The sequence below is a fragment of the Epinephelus moara genome, chromosome 14 (assembly GCF_006386435.1).
Source record: "Epinephelus moara isolate mb chromosome 14, YSFRI_EMoa_1.0, whole genome shotgun sequence".
In the NCBI taxonomy this organism is placed as follows: Eukaryota; Metazoa; Chordata; class Actinopteri; order Perciformes; family Serranidae; genus Epinephelus; species Epinephelus moara.
This window is the reverse complement of record NC_065519.1, coordinates 19,865,103-19,884,249: the sequence shown is the minus strand read 5'-3', so window position 1 is coordinate 19,884,249 and position 19,147 is coordinate 19,865,103. Positions and strand designations below refer to the sequence as shown.

The 19,147-nt window shown below is 40.8% G+C and overlaps 3 protein-coding genes across 3 annotated transcripts; 2 read left to right on the top strand and 1 right to left on the bottom strand.

Moving 5' to 3' along the window:
* Window positions 1-968: 968 nt before the first annotated feature.
* LOC126400699 (uncharacterized) lies at window positions 969-3,867 on the top strand. Its single transcript, XM_050061606.1, has one exon. The coding sequence runs from the start codon at window positions 995-997 to the stop codon at window positions 2,033-2,035; it is 1,041 nt and encodes a 346-aa protein (XP_049917563.1). The 5' UTR covers window positions 969-994; the 3' UTR covers window positions 2,036-3,867.
* A 150-nt stretch (window positions 3,868-4,017) lies between these two features.
* LOC126400698 (cleavage and polyadenylation specificity factor subunit 3) lies at window positions 4,018-11,762 on the bottom strand. The gene is made up of 18 exons (XM_050061605.1): window positions 11,571-11,762; window positions 11,406-11,469; window positions 9,910-10,007; window positions 9,613-9,741; window positions 9,352-9,529; window positions 9,165-9,254; window positions 8,926-9,076; window positions 8,649-8,824; window positions 8,392-8,550; window positions 7,408-7,554; window positions 7,150-7,302; window positions 6,928-7,036; window positions 6,447-6,545; window positions 6,264-6,358; window positions 6,088-6,175; window positions 5,119-5,185; window positions 4,918-5,014; window positions 4,018-4,836 (listed from the first exon to the last, which is right to left on the bottom strand). Exons 1-18 carry the CDS (start codon window positions 11,639-11,641, stop codon window positions 4,735-4,737), a joined length of 2,073 nt encoding a protein of 690 aa, XP_049917562.1. The 5' UTR covers window positions 11,642-11,762; the 3' UTR covers window positions 4,018-4,734.
* Window positions 11,763-11,817: 55 nt separating this feature from the next.
* On the top strand, window positions 11,818-18,572 carry itgb1bp1 (integrin beta 1 binding protein 1). The gene is made up of 7 exons (XM_050061607.1): window positions 11,818-12,057; window positions 14,403-14,518; window positions 14,613-14,691; window positions 14,781-14,911; window positions 15,036-15,128; window positions 17,298-17,447; window positions 17,532-18,572. The coding sequence occupies exons 2-7, from the start codon at window positions 14,447-14,449 to the stop codon at window positions 17,601-17,603; spliced, it is 597 nt and encodes a 198-aa protein (XP_049917564.1). The 5' UTR covers window positions 11,818-12,057; window positions 14,403-14,446; the 3' UTR covers window positions 17,604-18,572.
* The last annotated feature ends 575 nt before the right edge of the window (window positions 18,573-19,147 follow it).

Sequence of the window (19,147 nt, the reverse complement as noted above, 5' to 3'; positions counted from 1 at the left end):
CATGACAGGGATGATATTAAGAAATAAATCAACAAATGTTCCACAAAAATAATAATAAAAAAAAAAAGGAAAATATAAAAAGTACTAAAATCTCATGTTAAGTCCTGAAGTCCTGTGTTGTCTATGTGGTGATACATTTTGGTATCATATTTGAGTCACTGGAAATTGTTGAGAAAAAACTTTTGAATTTTACATAAAATATTAATATAAAATAGAAAAAAAACACTAAAATAATAAATGAAGAGGCGCATGATGTGTGCCCCATGTAGTGAAAAATTTTAGTGTCAAATTTAAGTAGCTGCATTTCATTACATGGATGTTATAAAATACTTAATAGCAATAATAGAATATATAAAAATAATAATTAAATATAGTAAAAGCACTAACATCACATATGAAGAAGTGAGTCCTGTGTGTCCTAAGTAGTGACACATTTTGGTATTATATCTGAGTCACTGCGTCACATTACATAGAAGTTGTTTTGTTTGCTTTAAAAAAAAAAAACATTTTCCATAAATATAATAATCGAAAAAGCACTAACATCACATTATGAAGAGATGTGGCTGGTGTGTCCTATGTAATAACACATTTTGCTATTACGTTTGAGTCACTGGGTCACATTACAAAGGAAAATATTAAATTATATATTATTTTATGCTTTCCTTGCATATTACATGGAAGTTATTGAGAAAAACATGAATTTTCCGTAATAAAATATAAATAGAAAATAGAAGAAGTACTAAAAATCAGATATAAAGACGTGTGTCCTATTTAATGACAAATTTTTAATATTAAATTTAAGCAGCTAGGTTTCATTACAAAGATGTTATTGGGGGAAAAATATGAATTACTGATAGGACCTTTATAAAGATTGAAATCTGCTGTGCAATGTAATGTTTGAGTTTACCTTTACACCCCGCCGGGGAGCGCTGCAGTCAGACGAGCTTCCATCATCATACCGGAAGTCAACATTCTTCTTCTATCCCCTTCAAACATGGCGGAGGTCAGGCTACGTTTTGGAAGGGGAGCATCCAACTTTGCACACAAAATATGTAACCGGCAACTCCTGGAAAGTGAAAATAAACTGGGTAAAGGTGCAATACGAGCTTCATCTCTGTCGGCAGGCTTCCTGTTGGGTAGTGTCAACAACAGAGATGTGTACGGAGCCGAAAAAGCAGCGGACAGGGTGACCGTTGGAGCTTCACGGGACAGTTACACAAGGGTAACACCACTGTTTGGTAATGTCAGCGATGCTTTTGAAAACCAAAATGTCGCTGGATATTACTATTATTCCGGACTCAACAAAGAGGATTCCGTTTCTAGTAAATCACAAGTACAAAATGTAGAAACTATTTTCCCTCGGTACCGGACTAATGGGAAGTTTCGGAGGGTTTTCTCCAGTTTCCGGTCCGCTCGTCGACAGCAGAGCCTCGCTTTGTGTTGGGGACATGGGCAGTTTATCAGAGCTTACAGCGGCAACGGGACCCGATCTGAGCCTCTGTACAAAACCAGAACAGGCTACTATGAAATCCTGGAAGTGACGTCTACCGCCACCCAAGCCCAGATAAAAACCGCCTACTACAAGCAGTCCTTCATCTACCACCCGGACAGAAACGCCGGCAGTGAGGACGCCACTGTCCGCTTCTCTGAGATCAGCGAGGCCTATACCGTGCTGGGCAACAAGACGCTGAGGAAGAAATACGACCGAGGTCTGCTGAGTCAGTCAGACCTCATCACAACAGCCAGACCCTCCGCCAAGGACTCAGGGAGCCCCGCGAGACAGCACACCGAGAGTCGGCGGTCTGTGATGGGCACCGACAGCCGAGGAGGCATCTTTGATTTCGACAAGTTCGTCAAAGCCCACTACAGCGAGCAGCTGCAGAAACAGAGAGACATCACAGCCCGCAAAGAGGAGATGCTGAGGAAGAAGCAGGAGAGGTTTGAGGACCGGGAGGCCGGGGGGATGACGGAAGTGGGAGTTGCTCTGCTGCTGGCGATGGCCTTTGGGATACTGCTCAGCGTAAAGCGCGGGTGAAGTTAACTCACATGGAGGTGATGGAGGACACTTGAATAACACTACAAAAAACAACAGTATTCACGTGGCAGCCGTTGAATGCCATTTGTTTTGACCCTGTCCTCTGACCTCTCTATGTAGGGACACACAAACAATTAAAAATAATGAATTACTGTACAGTATGGATGACTTAACATCATCCATTGGGTCAGTGTGACATGGTGCAATTGTGCAATTAAAGTGGGGTCACACTCCTCTGAAGAGCTGCAAATCAAAGACTAAACTAATGTACACAGGGTGTCTGCAGGTTCTTAACAAGTCTTGAATTCAAGTTTAGGCCTTACATTTCATTCAGTGTGCTTGGATTTTAATGTATGACGTCTCAATTGCCACCAACATTTTATCCAGTTTAATTCACCCATCTTAAAATGTAATTTTGTCAACAGGAGTCAAGCTCTTCTGTGTCAAAGTCCACATTTCTGACTTGAACTCACCTGTCGACAAAATGTAGATTAACCTAACTCCCCCTAATAACCATACTCCTGCATAAAACCTACCTCTACACCTGACCACATATATACAACTTACCTTTATGCTTACCCGCAGTGCTTGAATAAGAATGAAGACAATTAGTCAAAAAATAGTCTTAAATTTGGTTTAAAATGATTTTAAAAGGCTTTTAAAAACATTAAATTTAAATGTCTGATACCTGTAGACATCCTGGTACATATGTTTCTGTTCCTCAGTCTGCAAGTCTGCACAGTACTGTATACCTCTCATTCTGTCTGTGAACACAGTTGTCTTTTTTTCCCCTGGCGTAAATATTGTCACTCAGTTTGTCAGTCACACACAAGTCAGAGGTAGAGCAGGTTTGATCCTCGGCTCCTCCTTGAGCAAGATACTGAACCCTAAATTGCTCCTGATGGCTGTTCCATCGCTGTGTGGGTGTGTTAAAAACTGAGTAGCAGGTGGCACTTTGTGTGGTAGCCTCGGCCACCCGGGTGTGAACGTGTGTGTGACTGAGTGAATGTGACTCTTAGTGTAAAAAGCGCTTTGAGTGGTCGAAAGATACAGTTCAGGTACATTTACCATAGTACTGACATTTTCAGTACTTTCAGTAAATCATCTCCTCTTTTTCTCTTAATCCTTTAATTTGAGGGTGCTGGTTTTTTTTCCTTTTAAATCAAAAGAAGCCAAACTTCTCAAATGTTAAATCTAAACACAAGCAGGCATACCAGTCAAAATGAAATGAAAAGATTGTTATATAAATCAGTAACAACATTATGAATTGGACCAGGCATTCAAAACTTTTGGTACGCCAAAATACAGTCATTAGTCTAGAGTATTGAGGTCCGGCACCCAGCTCTGCCCACCTGTAATCAATTCCCCACTGTGCCACAAATGTTGTCTTTAAAGGTATACAATGCAGGATTTTCCGAAAAAAATGTATAGACTCATACAGAAGTTATCCCTCTCAATCTTTTATGAGTCACTAGAAGTGTGTAGAGGTGTATTTATCTGCAGAGACTCTGCCCTCTGCCTGTATTTTCTGATTCTCTGTGTTCGCAGGGCTCATTGGTGTGTGCCCCCACAGCCCTCAGGTGAGGTCAGGGCTTTATAAAAAAGTTGGACACCAGGCGCACAAATATAGTGAGGTGAAATGCAAAACAAGAGTGAATCTGTAGTTGGTGAGCGTGTTTACACACAGCGACGACAATCCTGCATGGCATACCTTTAAATGTAGTCCACAGTTCACTGGTTGATTTACAACCTGGTAGTGTCATGGTTCAACTTTGGCTTTTATAAAGTCATCTGTCTTTCAGATTTCTTTTATTAAAGGTAAAGCAAGTTTCGATTATGGTTTCATGTGTTGCTATTTATAGAAAATAACCTATGGCAATGTATTGAGGTAAGGGATGTGTTGATCACTGGTAGCCCACTAAACAGGGGCATGTATGCTCATTAAAATGTGCCTTGGAGGATATTTATTGTAAAAATCTCGAGTTACATTGTTCGGATATTTAAGAAATAAATGAGCTATGAGCAGTGCCTGTCAGAGCACAGTGAAACAAATGTTGCTTGAGTCTTTTGTGGGCAACGTTGTAAGTCAACAACACAAACACTGATGAGTTTTATAAAAGTCTGTTTTAAACATGGTACAATGAACATAATAAGTGCATTTAGAAGTTGACAACACACATCACACTAAAGTAAACAAATCTGTCATATGAGTGCTCATTAAGAAACTCAGGTCAAACAAACCCTACAGTGCATCTACACAAATACAGTTAACTTATTAAATATAATTAAAAGTGCTGACATAACACTGAACACTAAAATCGATGAAAACAAACCCAACCTACACAGCTTATTTAATTCCCTTCTTTCACATGGTAGCTTCATGGTCACAGGTCATGAACGTTCATTAATGTACAGTTAGTAAAAGTGTGAGTGCATACTGATGTGCTGATTGATTTTGTGAACTGTATTAGGGCTAAAACAAACTAAAACACTGTAGATCCTGGTAGTGTACATGTATCACTGATTCTTGAGAACACTTTATCCAGTTTTAGCACACTAATACAAGCTGCTTGTTAACTTTCAACACTGAACTTGAAGTATTCTTCGTTTTATATCTGTGGTGACTTAGCTTAAGAAACTGTCCTTCAGTAGTTTATAGATGACTGGCCATGAACACGTCTGCAGTCCCGTCTCTGCTCTCAGATAACTGGGTTGAGGGCGTCGTAGAGCCGCTGCACTGCCAGCTCCACCATCTCCCTCAGAGAGTCGTCTTCTGTGCATTCATCCTCGTAGCACACCGACTAATCAGGGGAGAGGATGTCAATGAGAGATGAAAAAAACAACAATCTCACACCAAAGAAACCAAGAGAAACACTTCTCACCCTTGTTTCCAAGCAGATGAGAACCGTCTTTCCATCTACGGTCACAGAGATGCTTTTACCATCACTGAAATCCACACATTCCTCCCCAAACATGTCCCTAAAAACACAGAGATATATTATTATTATTATTATTAGTATTATAATAAAGTGACGTACAGTATGTAATGTTTTAATCAAGTCAGTATGGACTGTCTCACTCACTGTAACATGACTGCCAGTCGGGTTTGGAAGACGTCCATGTCCATGATGACACTCTGGGTCTCCATGGCTGTTAATCAGGAATCACATTAAAAATGAATTTTTAAAAAAAAAGTCCTTTACAATAACGAGACAATGCATTAAAGGTCCAGTGTGTAAGATTTAGGGGGATTTAGTGGCATCTAGTGGTGAGGATTGTAGACTGCAACCAGCTGAAACTTATCCTGGTTAGAATTCCCTCAGTGTTCATTGTTCAGGAGGTTTTTACTGGGAGCTGAATTATCCACAGAGGTTTCTTTCTCTCCAAAATAAGCGAACCAGGGGTCTCATTTATCAAACAAAGTGTAGGATCCATACTAAAAATGTACATACGGCCAAAAGCCAAAAAAAGCTTGTGCCAAAAAAGGTTCAACAATTTCTACAGTCAGGCTTCTACCTCACCATCTGCGTTGTCAATGTCCCATCTCCAAAATATTTGCAGGCATGGGTCAGAGTTTCTTCCATCAAATCTGTTTTTATTGATCAAAACTTTTGCGCAGGAAGTGGCGTACGCCTCTTTCATGCCTCATTTTGTGCGTATGTGATGTTTATAAATGAGACCCCTGGTGATTTAAACAGGTAAAATCACAGAATAAAGCAGTTTCACGTTAAGAAAATGTGTTTTTCATTGCTCTTGTCATGGAGAGGCTGATAACTAGGATGCCAAACACGAAAATGCGAATGGCCCCATCTAGAACAAGTGTTTGGTTTGTCCGTTCAGGCTACTGTAGAAACATGTCAGTCTCTGTGGATGAGGACCCTCTCCCTATGTAGATATAAATGGCTCAATCTAAGGTAATGAATATATGACAACTGTTATTTTCAGGTGATAAATGAAACACAAATAATTTATTGTGTCATTCCCACAGTCCAAAATGCATTCAAAACTAAAGATCCATGTAGACAGCATACACAGCTGATTTCTAGACTGACCTTTCTGAGCCTTTGGGTTTGACTGGACCTCCAGCACTACAGTGGTGACGGCGTCGGCATACATGTCATTGAGAGGGTTTGCTAGCCACTGAAACAGGACATAAAGAGAAAGGGTGGCTGGGTAAATGAGCCAGTCTAAAGAAAGCCAAGTGTCGTGATCCTGCCTGACCCCTCACCTCCAGCAGCACCATGCCGACCTCGTGGATCAGAGTGATGTTTTTAAAAATCCTCAAGGTGTTCTTCTCGGTTCCGTCAAGCTCCTCCACGTCACCTGAGGGAAGAGAAGAAGGTGGTTGCCTCTGCATAGATGAACAAAAGCCAAGAATGTTTGCCAGTGTACACAAATATGGCGGCCTTACCGGTGAGGTTCCTCAGATGGCAGACAAGCAGTGAGTAAGGTCCAGTGAAGGGGATGGCCTGGGTCTGTTTCACTGTGCTCATGGCCAGCTCTGTGTATGCTGCAGAACACACACATCAGGTCAACTCATGATGCCTTATTTGTTTGTCAGATATAAAAAGAAGCAGCAGCAGTGTGTAAAAATGAATAGAGGACAGAGGGAGAGTAATGGACAGAGATATTTTGTGAAACAAAGTCGTGTGGACAGAATTTTGTTTTAAATGGCGGGAGAACATCAAAAACATCTACATACGTGTAAACAGGGCCTAAACAGAACAAACATGTAACATATATCTGTGTAGCTGGTCTGTTGCTGACAGCAGGCAACCAAAAGACAGTTTCTGACTAACTGACTCTACTGGGGTGTACTGCTAACATACAGGTGGTCCTATACTGCGGCCTGCAGGTGGGACAGTTTGGAGAAATACAAAATAAATACTTACTAGAAAGGTCGGAGGGATTAAGGATGTGGTAGTTGAAGTTCTTTTTCACCAGTATGCCTGACACCCTCTGGCCCTGCGCACACTTCTTATCAGCCAGAGAGCCCATCACCTGAGAGGAGGAGCGGTTGTTAACTTCCCTCAGGTCTCAGACTGGATTTATTTATGTGTTTAACATTTGTAACAACATGAGCACAGAGTCAGACAGACAGGCAGTTTATCGACCTTGGCCAGTTTCTCTCCCCTGAAGTTGAGGGTGACAGCCTCTGTGTTGCGAGGGTTGTGGACTTCGATGTGAACCTGGTCGTTATCCTCGTACTCCCTGATCAGCGCAGCCTTCAGACGGGCCATCTCATTCTGCTCCCCGTGGACCAGGATCTGACAGTAACACAGACAAGGAGAGTCAAGGATTTTCCTAACTGAAGGGTGCAGACAACTGAGAATTTTACACACAAATAAATCAATGTTTTTTTTTCCTCCTACCACATGAGGTGGTTTGAGGGCTCTGATGAACTCGCTGGTCTGCTGGTAGTCAGTGTGGGCAGAGAAAGAGATGTAGTCCACTGACATCTTCAGCTGCAGCTTCTGCCCTGACATGGTGGTGATCTCCTCCGGCTCAGACATGATGTGCTGCAGAGAGAGAACACAACACACCACAGTAAACTGCTGTAATTATACATTCATTGTTTCAACAGGCACATCTGAATTAAAATGTATATAAATGATGGCACTGTTATCCAAGAAACTAGACATATCTGTCTATTATTAGAGCTCTCTTAAGGGCAAATCTACTGGATCTTGTGTAATAACTATATCTATCCTAGTGCAATAAATACATTTATTCTAGTGTAATAATTATATTTATTTTAGTGCAATAAATACAATCATTCTGGTACAATAATTTTATTAATTCTAGTGCAATTATAACATTTATTCTAGTGCAATAATTGTAGAATTCAAGTTCAATAATTACAAGTACTCTAGTGCAATAATTACATTTTTTTCTACTGCAGAAATTATATTTATTCTGTTGAAATAATTATATTATTCTACTGCAATAAATACATTCATTCTAATGCAATAATTACAGTTATTCTGGTGCAATATTACATTTATTTTAGGGCAATAATTACATTTATTCTAGTACGATAATTACATTTATTTTAACGCAATATTAACATGTATTTAGGGCAATAATTACATGTATTCTAGTACAATAATTATATTTATTCTGGTGCAATAAATACTCCTATTGTAGCGCAATAATTACAGTGTATTTACTTATTTGTGCTGTCAGCTTATTTGTTTGCTGAAGGTGTTTTGGGTTTTTTTGTTTATTTTTGGTGTCTTCCTGTGTCTTTTATTGCACTGATAAGGAGTAGCACTCCTGATTTCCTTGTATTCTGCACAATGACAAAAAAAGACTTTCTACTTTAAACCCCATCTACCATCCTGTTGTCGTCTGACCTTGGCCAGTGTGCCCTCCACACAGTATCCAGCGATGATGACTCCATTCCTCTTATCGGTGCACCAGCTCTCGAAGAGCTCTCTAGACAGCCCGCTCTGCATCATACCTGGAGACGCCATCACCACACTGGGACCGATGTCATCAAAGTGATCCATGCTCTGGAAGAAAACACACAGCCACCACAGTTATTGATATTCAGCTTCACCCTGATGATACAGCCTGAAGACAGATATAATGTATCAGTAGAGCTTTCTACCTTGAGGTTGCTGATGTGTTTGAAGACAAAAGGGTTGTTGATGTTGATCGCCTTGCGGATCTTGTCGTTCATTGCGTTGACGTAGGTCTGGTACACAGCCATGCACTTCTTGGCCAGGGATGAAGCGTAGTAGATGGGGATGTCATGGAGCTCTGGGTGGTTCTGCCAGTACTCGTCTACAGGTGAACATGAAACAGAAATACAAAAAATCATCAGATAGCCAATTACATAAAGCTTCTTTGCCTTTTAAATTAGATAAAAATGTATAACCTCTCACCCAGGATGAGCAGCAGTTCCTGGGCGCGCCCCAGGGCAAACACAGGGATTAAACAGCGACCCTCTCTGTTAACAATGTCATGGACTGTGTTGCAGAACCGAGCTTCGCGCTCCTCCCTCTTCTCATGGATGTGGGTGCCGTAGGTCGACTCCTGCAGGAAGAATAACAGGATTAATCATGTTGTGATCACTTAAAAATCTTTTAAAATAGCGTTCAAAGGGAATTATTATGTGGCATACTATGATTAAGATGTCAGGTTTGACACTTGGGATCTCAGCTGCCATCAGATGTCTGTCCTCCTGTCGGGAGAAGTCTCCCGTGTACAGCAGCTTCAGAGAGGAAAAAACAGACCGACGATGGACTGGTTAAGTAAGCTTAGCTTTTATGCATCAACAGGACTCTGAAACAAAACACACGAGTTGTTACCTTGACTCCAGCTATTTCGATCATAAACATGGCAGCTCCCAGCACATGACCAGCGTGATAGCACCAGAACTTGATTCCAGCCACCTCCTTCACCTCGTGGAAGTTGATGGTCTCAATCTTATCCATGCTCTCCTCCAGATCAGTCTCAGTGTACAGCATGTCATCTGCAGAAATGTTGCTGCAATAAATCAACAATTAAATTACTGTAGGTGCATTATTCATTTGGAGGTGTTCCATAAAGGCGACTGTTCCTGCTTCTACCTGACTTTGACGTAGTCTGACAGTAGCCAGCGGTAGATGGCCTTGGTGGCGTGGGTCATGAAGGTCCTGCCTTTAAAGCTGGTCTTCTGGAGGAACCAGGGCAGAGCTCCACAGTGATCCAAGTGGAAACTGGTGAGAGGATACATGAATGGACATTAAATACCCTTAGTTATGTTATAGAATATAATCCAAATAGTATATAAGCAGAACATGCCTTAGTAAGGAAATTACAGATGTGGTTGTGAGGTTATGAAAAATACAATATTGAACATATGAAAGAGACAGTTCAAGACTCACTGGCTGATGAGCAGCAGGTCTATCTCAGCTGGGTCGATCAAGTCTATGTAGGGGAGAGCATCCATTCCCTCCAAACCAGGGTGGATACCACAGTCCAGCTGCAAAACACAAGTATTACTGTATTTATTTCACCCAGGATAATGCACTCAGTATCACTGCTGCTTTCCAGGGAGTCCTGGGTACACCAAGTCAACACAGGACTCAATAAAACAACAACAAAAAAATGAAATTATCCTCAGATTGTCAAACTTAAACTCTTAAAAACATCATGCGTGACAAATGCTTCTGTCAGGAGACATAACCAAATCTAACCTTAAAATAGGGATATTATGAAAATCACTTTACACTATGTCTCATTTAAATTTTCACCAAGAATGTACTGTTAAATTCAGACTAGGTCCTTGTAAAGATAAAAGTTATTCACAGAGCATCTTAGACCTTAAATGACTTCCTAAGGTGAAAAACTGTTAGGAGCAGGGAGGAGGACTTTTAAGAGGCTTAGGAGTTTCTTAATCAGAGGAGAAAATGGTGGAAAGACAAAGAGATAGGAGAAATATTCTCCAAACGCTGGATGACCGTGACTAAATGAAATGTCACAGATTAGATCTTGCAAGGATAAAATTTGTGGTCGATCTCATTAGGGGTACGCATGCATTTCCCACCTAACGTAATAATGATATGACACCATAAACAAAAAAATCACAACAGTAAGATATTTGAAAAACTGTAACACTGCAGCAGTGATGACTTTAGATTCAAAAAGGGTGTGTCTGTGACAACCAATCACATATGTTAAAAGAAAGCATCAGACCTAGCAACGGGTTCAACCACACCTCCTCACTTGAAGGTAAAAGTTTCTGTCCCTTCCTTACTCAGAGTTGCTCTGAACTTTCCTAAATCACTCCAAAGCTAGGACTTCTTATTTAATTTTTTTTAGGCTAAGTTAGGAGCTCTCTGAGAGTGTTCTCAGAATATTTGTGAATACAGCCCCAGGATTTTCTCTAGCTGCTGCTGCAACTTGTGTGATGATGTGAGTTGTTAGGCAGATTTGCATATTGCTTAAGAAATTCACTGGTTGTTTCAGTGATAACTCTCACTCCCTCTGTGCTGTTGGCTAATTGCATTGACTCTAATACCTACATTTAATGTGAATATTAAAAAAATAAAAAAATAAAAAGTTTATTTATGGTGGAATGGGGGTCATGCTTTTCCCCCCAAGCACTCAGGGAGGCTCAGGGAAAAATATTTGTAGCTCTGAGGGGCTAAGATAATACTGGTAATACTACTACTACTACTACTACTACTACTAATAATAATAATAATAATAATAACAATAATAAATCACACCCCAGCCTCCCCCCACTCTGATAAGTAGCGAACAGTCCCTTACTTGGTTGAGGAATATTGTTAGCAATTTTAATGTAGAGTGAGGTGCATATAAATTTGTCTGAAATCACACTGCAGCATGCGGTCAGAGTCAAGACAAAAATATCTACCATAATTTTCCTTCCTTTGAACTCCAGGATGATGCATGACCTCCCAACCTCCTGACCAGCACCCCTGTAATCACATAAGAAAATAGCGTTTGAGCTAACGTTACATTTAATTCTTGTTATAATGGATACATATAGAGGTAGTTACTAATAAAAACATGAACTCACAGTGGACGGATAAGCAGCTGGTCACTCTCCTCTGCAGGGACAATCACCTCTACTTTGCGTTTTGTCGCCATTGTGTGTTAAATGCTGCAGGTAATAATAAAAATAGAAGAAATCATGTTTACTGAATGAATGAGAGAGGGGACGGCTTTTAGTGGCGTCACACTTCCGGTGGTGTGCCAAAACACAGCCGACGAGAAATCAAAAGCGGTCGACACACTAAGCGTTCCGGGATAGCCGTTGGCCGTTTGTTACGGTTACAAATTCATATTAATAAAATGTTAAAAGGAACACGATAACCATAAATATATCAAAGCATTTTTCTTTAACCTTTGTAGACGCTTAATAAAACATATTATCCACAGGATTGTCGGCTCAATATTCAACTTTAGAGCTACTTTTTTTGGGCGAGTGCTTGGTCGCGTCCCCTTTAAGTGGTGTTGGGTGTAGGCTGTGAAACTCAAAGGGAAGCTGAAGAGTCAAACTGAAGGTAAACAGAAAGCTGCTTTATAGAAAATTAATATTGAAATGGGTCACGATACCAACAGGTTTTGCTTGTATACTTGTTGAATACATTGCGTGTGTATTTGCCAGCCAACTGTGAAAGTCCTCGCTTTTTAACTTAGTGTGAAAATAAATGCGGTGGGGACATTTAAGGTGGAGTAGAATGAGTTTCATCCAAACCTTTGCTTTTCTGTTAGCATGTACTGTATCTTAAAGCTAACGAGCGGTGTTTTCTGCTTAGCGTGTATTTAGTTAGCTAGATAAATTATGTATTCAAGCTAACCTGTTGATTCAGTTTTAAATATTTTATGCCCCCTGACCTCACCCCGTTACACATACACCCTCCGACTCCATCACAAAGACCTGCAGTAATATTTGGCTCTGACATGATGGAGGCGGGAGGTATAGTTACAGCAGCAGGTGTAACAGACAAACTGGTTTCCATTTAAAATGATGCCACTCTGTAACTTTACCAGTAGTTACTCATTTACACAAACTACAGCCTTTGAAATTACCAGCATATAAGTTAGTATGAATCAACACCTCTGACAAAGTCTCAACATTGATTTAATACTAGAGATACTGATTACACAGCATCATTACTACACAGGTGTGCCTCGGGGTGACCACAACTAAAGGCCACACTAAAATGTGTTCATTTCACTACCATCTCCAAAGTTGTTTCTCTTAATTTGGCAGTACATCCAACCGGCTTCACAATAGCACAGGTCAGTCATAATGGCAAACTGCTGTCAGGTCAAGACCCTGGTGTGTAAGATGAGCATGCAGATACACTTCCCATGGTTTGTGCAGAAATTGTTTGGTTGTGCAAGCCAATTGTTGCATCACCTGTTAGTGTGGCTGGTCTGAGACGATTTTGCAGGTGTGGAGATGTGGAGGTTTTGAGCTGGTGTGGCTACATGTGGTTTGCAGTCGTGAGGCTGGTTGGATGTACTGCCAAATTCACAGAAACAACATTGGAGATGGTTTATGGTAGTGAAATGAACATTCAGTTCATGGGCAACAGCTCTGGTAGACATTACTGCAGTCAGCATGTCATTGGCACGCTCCCTCTAAATTTCCAACATCTGTGACATTGTGTTGTGTGATACAACTGCACATTTTACTGCCACACCTGTCAGGTGGGTAGATTGTCTAAGAAAAGAAAATGTGCTCACAAACATAAACGTTATCCATTTAAATAGTCTAGATTTCTCTGTGTATGTGATGACTGCTAATGTTGTTCTCAGGTCTCTCTTGCAAAAGAGATGTCGATATAAAAGGGTAGCTTCAGAATTTTTCAACCTGGACCCTATTTACCCATGGTTTTGTGCAGTAACTAATGGAAACAACAATTTTTGAAATTGGTCCAATATTGAGAGAGAGAGCGCTGCAGCTGGCAGCTGCGAGACAGGCTGCAGTGTAACCACTTGGGGCATTTGGGAACATCAATTTACATCCACTAAAAGTGCTTGTGTTTGCCACTGACAGGCTCAGATTATTCTAGGTGTCTGTCAACATTTTGAAAAGGATCTCTTTATAGACTATTTTATTTAAGGTAAAATGCTTTTTGTTTAACCAGAAACAGCCTCAAAATCACCATTGCCAAAGTCACCAGACTTTATTTAAATAAACAGTAATTATATTCTTGTAAAACACACTTCATTCAAAGTTGACAAAAAATAATACTCACAAAAGACATTGTGGTTTATCTCTCCATTGTTCTCACAATCACCAACTCTGGTTCTGTCTAAATTAACCCTTAATTCACCCAGTTAGATGTGAAAATGTGCTGACTCTGGTGGGTGTGGTAGAAGGGATTTCAGGACTATTTCTGGGTACACTGAAAGGATCTTTCTCATTAACAAAAAGGTTTATCTCTGTAGGGATCCTTTCCATAATGTTGTCAAGTGAGCCTGTAAGTGGCAAAAACAAGCTCTTTTATTGGACATAAATTCATGGTGTACAAATGCCCCAAGTGGTTACACTGAAGATTATTTTGTGGCTGTCAGCTGCAGCTCTCTCACTCAGTACTGGACCAGTTTCAAAAATTGTTGTTCCCATTAGTCACTTAGATGCAAAATGTGAAAACAGGGTCCAATGTTACCTTTTAACGAGACTTCCTGAATAACTAACACTCCTATAATGTGAATAGCTGTGCAGTTGTCACAGTAACAATGGGATTATGTAGCTGAAGGTCAACACTCTTATTTATCCATTATTTAGAATTTAGACTATGCTATGTTCTACATTCAGTCATTAATCATCTCTATTAACATTTGAAGAGAGAGTTCTGCGGTGTGTTTAACACTGAGGTCTGTGACGATTCAGGTTTGGTGAGGCTGGAGGGCTGGATGCGGTCGTCATGGTGAAGGATGTTCCGGAAAGTCAAAAAGCGCCACAGCAGCAGCAGCTCGCAAAGCAGTGAGATCAGCACCAAAAGCAAAGTACAGCAACACAACCACACACACATAAATTTTATGACAAAGCCACTTTACCCTTGTTGAGCCAACACCCTCTTGTGTTTCTGACTCCATGTAGTCTGTGGACTCCAGTTTGGGAGGGCTCTCCAGATCTAGCACTGTAGCCAGCCTCGACACAGACTCCACCAAGAGCTCAGGTTAGTCAGCTAACTCATGACAGTTGACAATGTTGACCTCCACCTTTTATTTTCTAACTGATTATTTGATGTGTGCCCTCTGCATAAAGGTAACAGCACCTCTGAAACATGCGCTGAGTTTCGGGTGAAATATGTTGGAGCCATTGAGAAGTTACAGTTTGACATGAGCAAGACCCTCCAGGAGCCTCTGGACCTCATCAACTATATAGATGCTGCTCAGGTAGGAAGCTGAAGGGACACACTTCAAGTAGCAATGATTGGCTCTCGCAGTCACTCCAGGCGGTCAATATCGCATCATTCATTTATGAAGACGCTATAAATAAATATTCTGCTTCTTTTCACAGCAAGATGGAAAGCTGCCCTTCGTGCCCGGAGACGAGGAGATGATCCTGGGAGTGTCAAAGTACGGAGTCAAAGTGGCCTCACTGGACCAGTGTGTGAGTAGAAAAGCAGCTGATAAAGTGATATACTGTACTTGAGATTGAATGCTCATTGATTAGACTGTGCAGTATTACTGTGTCATCAATACAGCCGAGCAGCACGGTTATGAATTCAGCATCAGTTTATAGTTTCTGTGCAAAGCTGCTGACACAAGAGTTTTCAGAAATCCCTTTATGTTTGGTGTATATCTCTGAGATAGTGCTACACAGAGATTTACCTCTGAAGCCACATTGATCGATGTTGATTATCTGTCTTAAAGAAGTATTTCACTGCTGGAAAGATGCTGTTTTCATAAAACTGGGCTGTCTATGCAGCAGAAAGACGCAGATACTTTGTACCGTTTTTTTTCCCCCCCGTTAAAGGTTTTTTTTGGGGGGAGTTTTTCCTTATCCGCTGCGAGGGTCATAAGGACAGAGGGATGTCGTATGCTGTAAAGTCCTGTGAGGCAAATTGTGATTTGTGATATTGGGCTTTATAAATAAAATTGATTGATTGATTGAATTGACTTTTAAACATGACCAGAGAAAAGGGACTGTGTCATTAGCTCAAGGGGTAGAAAACCTAAAACCGGGGCGTCGGTGGCTTAGTGGCAGGGCAGGCGCCCCATGTACAAGGCTGTTGCCGCAGCGGCCCGGGTTCGACTCCAGCCTGTGGCCCTTTGCTGCATGTCACTCCCTCTCTCTTCCCCTTTCACACTTGTCTGTCCTATCAAATAAAAAGTTAAAAAATGCCCCAAAAAATATCTTAAGAAAAAAAACAAAAAAAACAACCTAAAACCACCAGAATGCACTGCACCACACTGGACCAATAAACACCCCTGCTGGTTGGTGACATAATGCGAGCTAGTTTGTTTTCTCGAATTACAGTTCAACAGTAAGTTAAAATACGTTACTGAAAACATTTTAGGAAAAAATAGGCAACGCAGTAACAGAATCTTGGCTCGTATTTTAACCAGCACTGCTTAGTTTTACCATTTGAACTCAGTTTTTTCAGCCTCTGTTTTTAGAATACAGGAAACAGTATGGCGCTTCCTGTTCACGAGCTCTCCTATTACAGCTAAACAGTGCACTAAAATATGTTTCTATAGACATTTGAGGTTTGAAAATAGGCAATACAGTAACAGAATCTTGGTTTATATTTGATCAGCACCGCCTGGTTTTACAGTTTGATCTGAGTTTTATAGAAAGAGAATGAGAGGGGCGTCTCTCTGTACTCTTTGTGTCCTTGGTGGCACACTTATGAAAACAAAGGAGGTTAAAAAGAGGAAAACTCAAGGTGTCATAACGTGCCATACTGTTGGGGTACAACACATGCGCAGTAAAATCTGGTCTGCACTTGCTGAAAGGCTAAACAGCTGGCGTAGTAGTCATAGAACATGGCGACTATTAATTCCTTTAACAGAGGCAGTCAACTTTGGGTCAAAAAATATTTTGATATGGGAACCTGGAACCCTCTTGCTATGCGGAACAGTGCACCACCGTGCCTCCCTTCAGTGGAGTTTGTATGTTCTCCCTGTGTCGGCATGGGGTACTCCTGCTTCCTGTGAATGTGAGCGTGAATGGTTGTCTGTCTCTATGTGTCAGCCCTGTGATAGTCTGGTGACCTGTCCAGGGTGTACTCCACCTCTCCCCCAGTGCCAGCTGGGATAGGTTCCAACCCCACACAACCCTGTATCAAGAAGGCGGTTACAGATAATAAGTAAATGAATCAATGATTTACTGAAAAGGTAATAATAAAAGACCTCTCTTGTTTATGGTCTTAATAAAGGACCATAAAACAAATGCCGAAAAAACGTTGAGCGCATTTCTTGTGCAGTCAACTGTAACCCTGCAACATCACAGCTGCAGTTACGTTGCTCATGTCTCATACCCCATAGTTGTCTTGGGGTCAAACACCATGTCCCAGCCTTCATTTGATAGCCCTAACAAAAGTGTGGAAGTACAACCTGTAGTTGAAGCAACAGCCCTAGAACCAGAGTCAAAGATTTAAGCAGGGAGATCTATGAAGTTTATCACATTTCATTTACACATACTGCCCACATTGTTATGACATAAAGCTGGTTGAAAGTCAGCAACGAATCGTGTTAACCATGTAATACAAACAGGGAAATGTGAGCTTGATGTAGAGTCAGTAACAAAGTGCTGTTGATCGTACCTCTGGTCCAGGACGTGCTGCACCGACACCCTCTGTACCTGATAGTGCGCATGCTGTGTTACGATGACGGCCTGGGCGCAGGGAAGAACCTCCTGGCTCTCAAAACCACCGATGCAAAGCAAGAGGAATGCAGCATCTGGGTGTACCAGTGCAGCAGCTCGGTGAGTGTGACCAAAGTATAACATGAAACAGTTTTCTGGATTTTAGTTTTTTCCCTGAGTGTTCTCTCTCATCTGTCTGAACAGGAGCAGGCTCAGTCCATCTGCAAGGTGCTGTCGGCTTCCTTTGACTGCGCTCTGACATCAGACAAGTCCTGAGAGCAGAGAGGACGACGGGAGCTGAGATCTGTCCAGAAGAGAGATGAAACAACTGCAAAACCAGCAACAGAAAATCAGCGGATTGCCAAAAACAGCAACCATTTCCCTTTTCTCCAACTTTGCTTTGTTTAAGTGAGATTAACTGGAGGTTAGTCTGAAGGAAAGCATGATTCAAGCCTTTGTACTGATGGCAAAGTCACGTCCCGTTCAGTTTGTGACACACAGTATCACCTTCCCATCATTCTCCAGTTGAGACAGAACGACTGAATTTGTCTGAATCATTTCCTTTGAGTGTTTCCCTTACCTCACATGTTCCTTTGACCTTTCACATGAAGTCAAATAAGCAAAGTTTAGAAAAAAGGGAGATGGTTGCAGAATGTAAATCATATTCAATGCAAATAATGGTAGAACATGGTACATAACCCATCTCCACCCAGCTGTGTCAGCATGTGACAACTCATGGGAGACATCCATCAGTGGAGAAGCTACATGGTACACTTATTTGACCACAGTTTGTTTCTCTCAGCGTGGAAACCACTCAGATCTCTTCTGAAATTAAATACTGGTACAACAGTAGTCACTTTTTGGATTTGAAGGTACACAAAGATGCTTTAACTGCCTGAGATGAGTCTTACTTTTTTAATTTGTGCGATTTTACTCAGTTTTTTTACTTTTATTGTATCTTTTTAAAGTTCTTTATACTGCAAGATTCTTGGTACCAAAAGCTTGATGTGTTTTCTGATTTGGTAACTCCTTGTTTTTATGTAGTGTTGAAATATAAATTAAATCCATCAGACTTATGGAGGAAAAATGTGTTTACAGTCACGGTACTTAACTTGACTTCACCTTGTACATAATAATAGCCCGTTCCCCCTTTTTCCCTGTCCTCCTTTTCAACATGGTCCTGTTAAGACTGAGTTTAAAATGTGTCACATGAATTAAAATACAGAATTTGATCTGGTACAATAATGGAGTGGATGACTTTATTTTGTTTTCGATACTGATTAAAGTGGATCGTCTCCTTTTTCTCTCTGCATGGGCCTCTGCCAGGGAATCCTCTCCTGGCACTTTTTTGGCTAAACATTCTCTACTTTAATGCTTTTTTATGCACTCTAGCACCTTATTAATATTCAAAGTACAAAGAACTACCAGTGTGAGTGAATTTTATTTGTATTGTGAATAAGAAAACGCTCAGCCGGCCATGTAACACCTTATCAAGGGCAAATTTGTATCACTGTCCTACAAGCTTGGCATACAGGCAAAGTTACAGTTGGCTGCAATCTGAAACCTCACCACTAGATGCTACTGAATCCTCCACAGTACATACAACATTTATTTTATGTATAGAGCACTTCTCGTAGTACTCAAAGACACTTTATATTGGTAAGAAACTATTAAAAAATATTTATTATAATAATTATATAATTATGAATACATTTTTAAATGTTTTGTCTTTTAATTATGCTTTTTTTTTGGCTTGGCTGACAGGTGATTTGGCAAAAATCACTGAACAAAAATTTAAACCCAACACTAACAAGATGCTG

Bases quoted from the DNA above. Each gene is read 5' to 3' on its own strand.
- LOC126400699 (XM_050061606.1), top strand. From the start codon at position 995: ATGGCGGAGGTCAGGCTACGTTTTGGAAGGGGAGCATCCAACTTTGCA.
- LOC126400698 (XM_050061605.1), bottom strand. From the start codon at position 11,641: ATGGCGACAAAACGCAAAGTAGAGGTGATTGTCCCTGCAGAGGAGAGT. The intron at 8,551-8,648 runs GTAGAAAGCTCT...GTTTTCTTCCAG, and splicing joins AACACATCAGCAACCTCAAG to AGCATGGATCACTTTGATGA. The intron at 6,176-6,263 runs GTGAGGGGTCAG...GTCCTGTTTCAG, and splicing joins TCGGCATGGTGCTGCTGGAG to TGGCTAGCAAACCCTCTCAA.
- itgb1bp1 (XM_050061607.1), top strand. From the start codon at position 14,447: ATGTTCCGGAAAGTCAAAAAGCGCCACAGCAGCAGCAGCTCGCAAAGC. The intron at 14,912-15,035 runs GTAGGAAGCTGA...TTCTTTTCACAG, and splicing joins ACTATATAGATGCTGCTCAG to CAAGATGGAAAGCTGCCCTT. The intron at 17,448-17,531 runs GTGAGTGTGACC...CTGTCTGAACAG, and splicing joins TGTACCAGTGCAGCAGCTCG to GAGCAGGCTCAGTCCATCTG.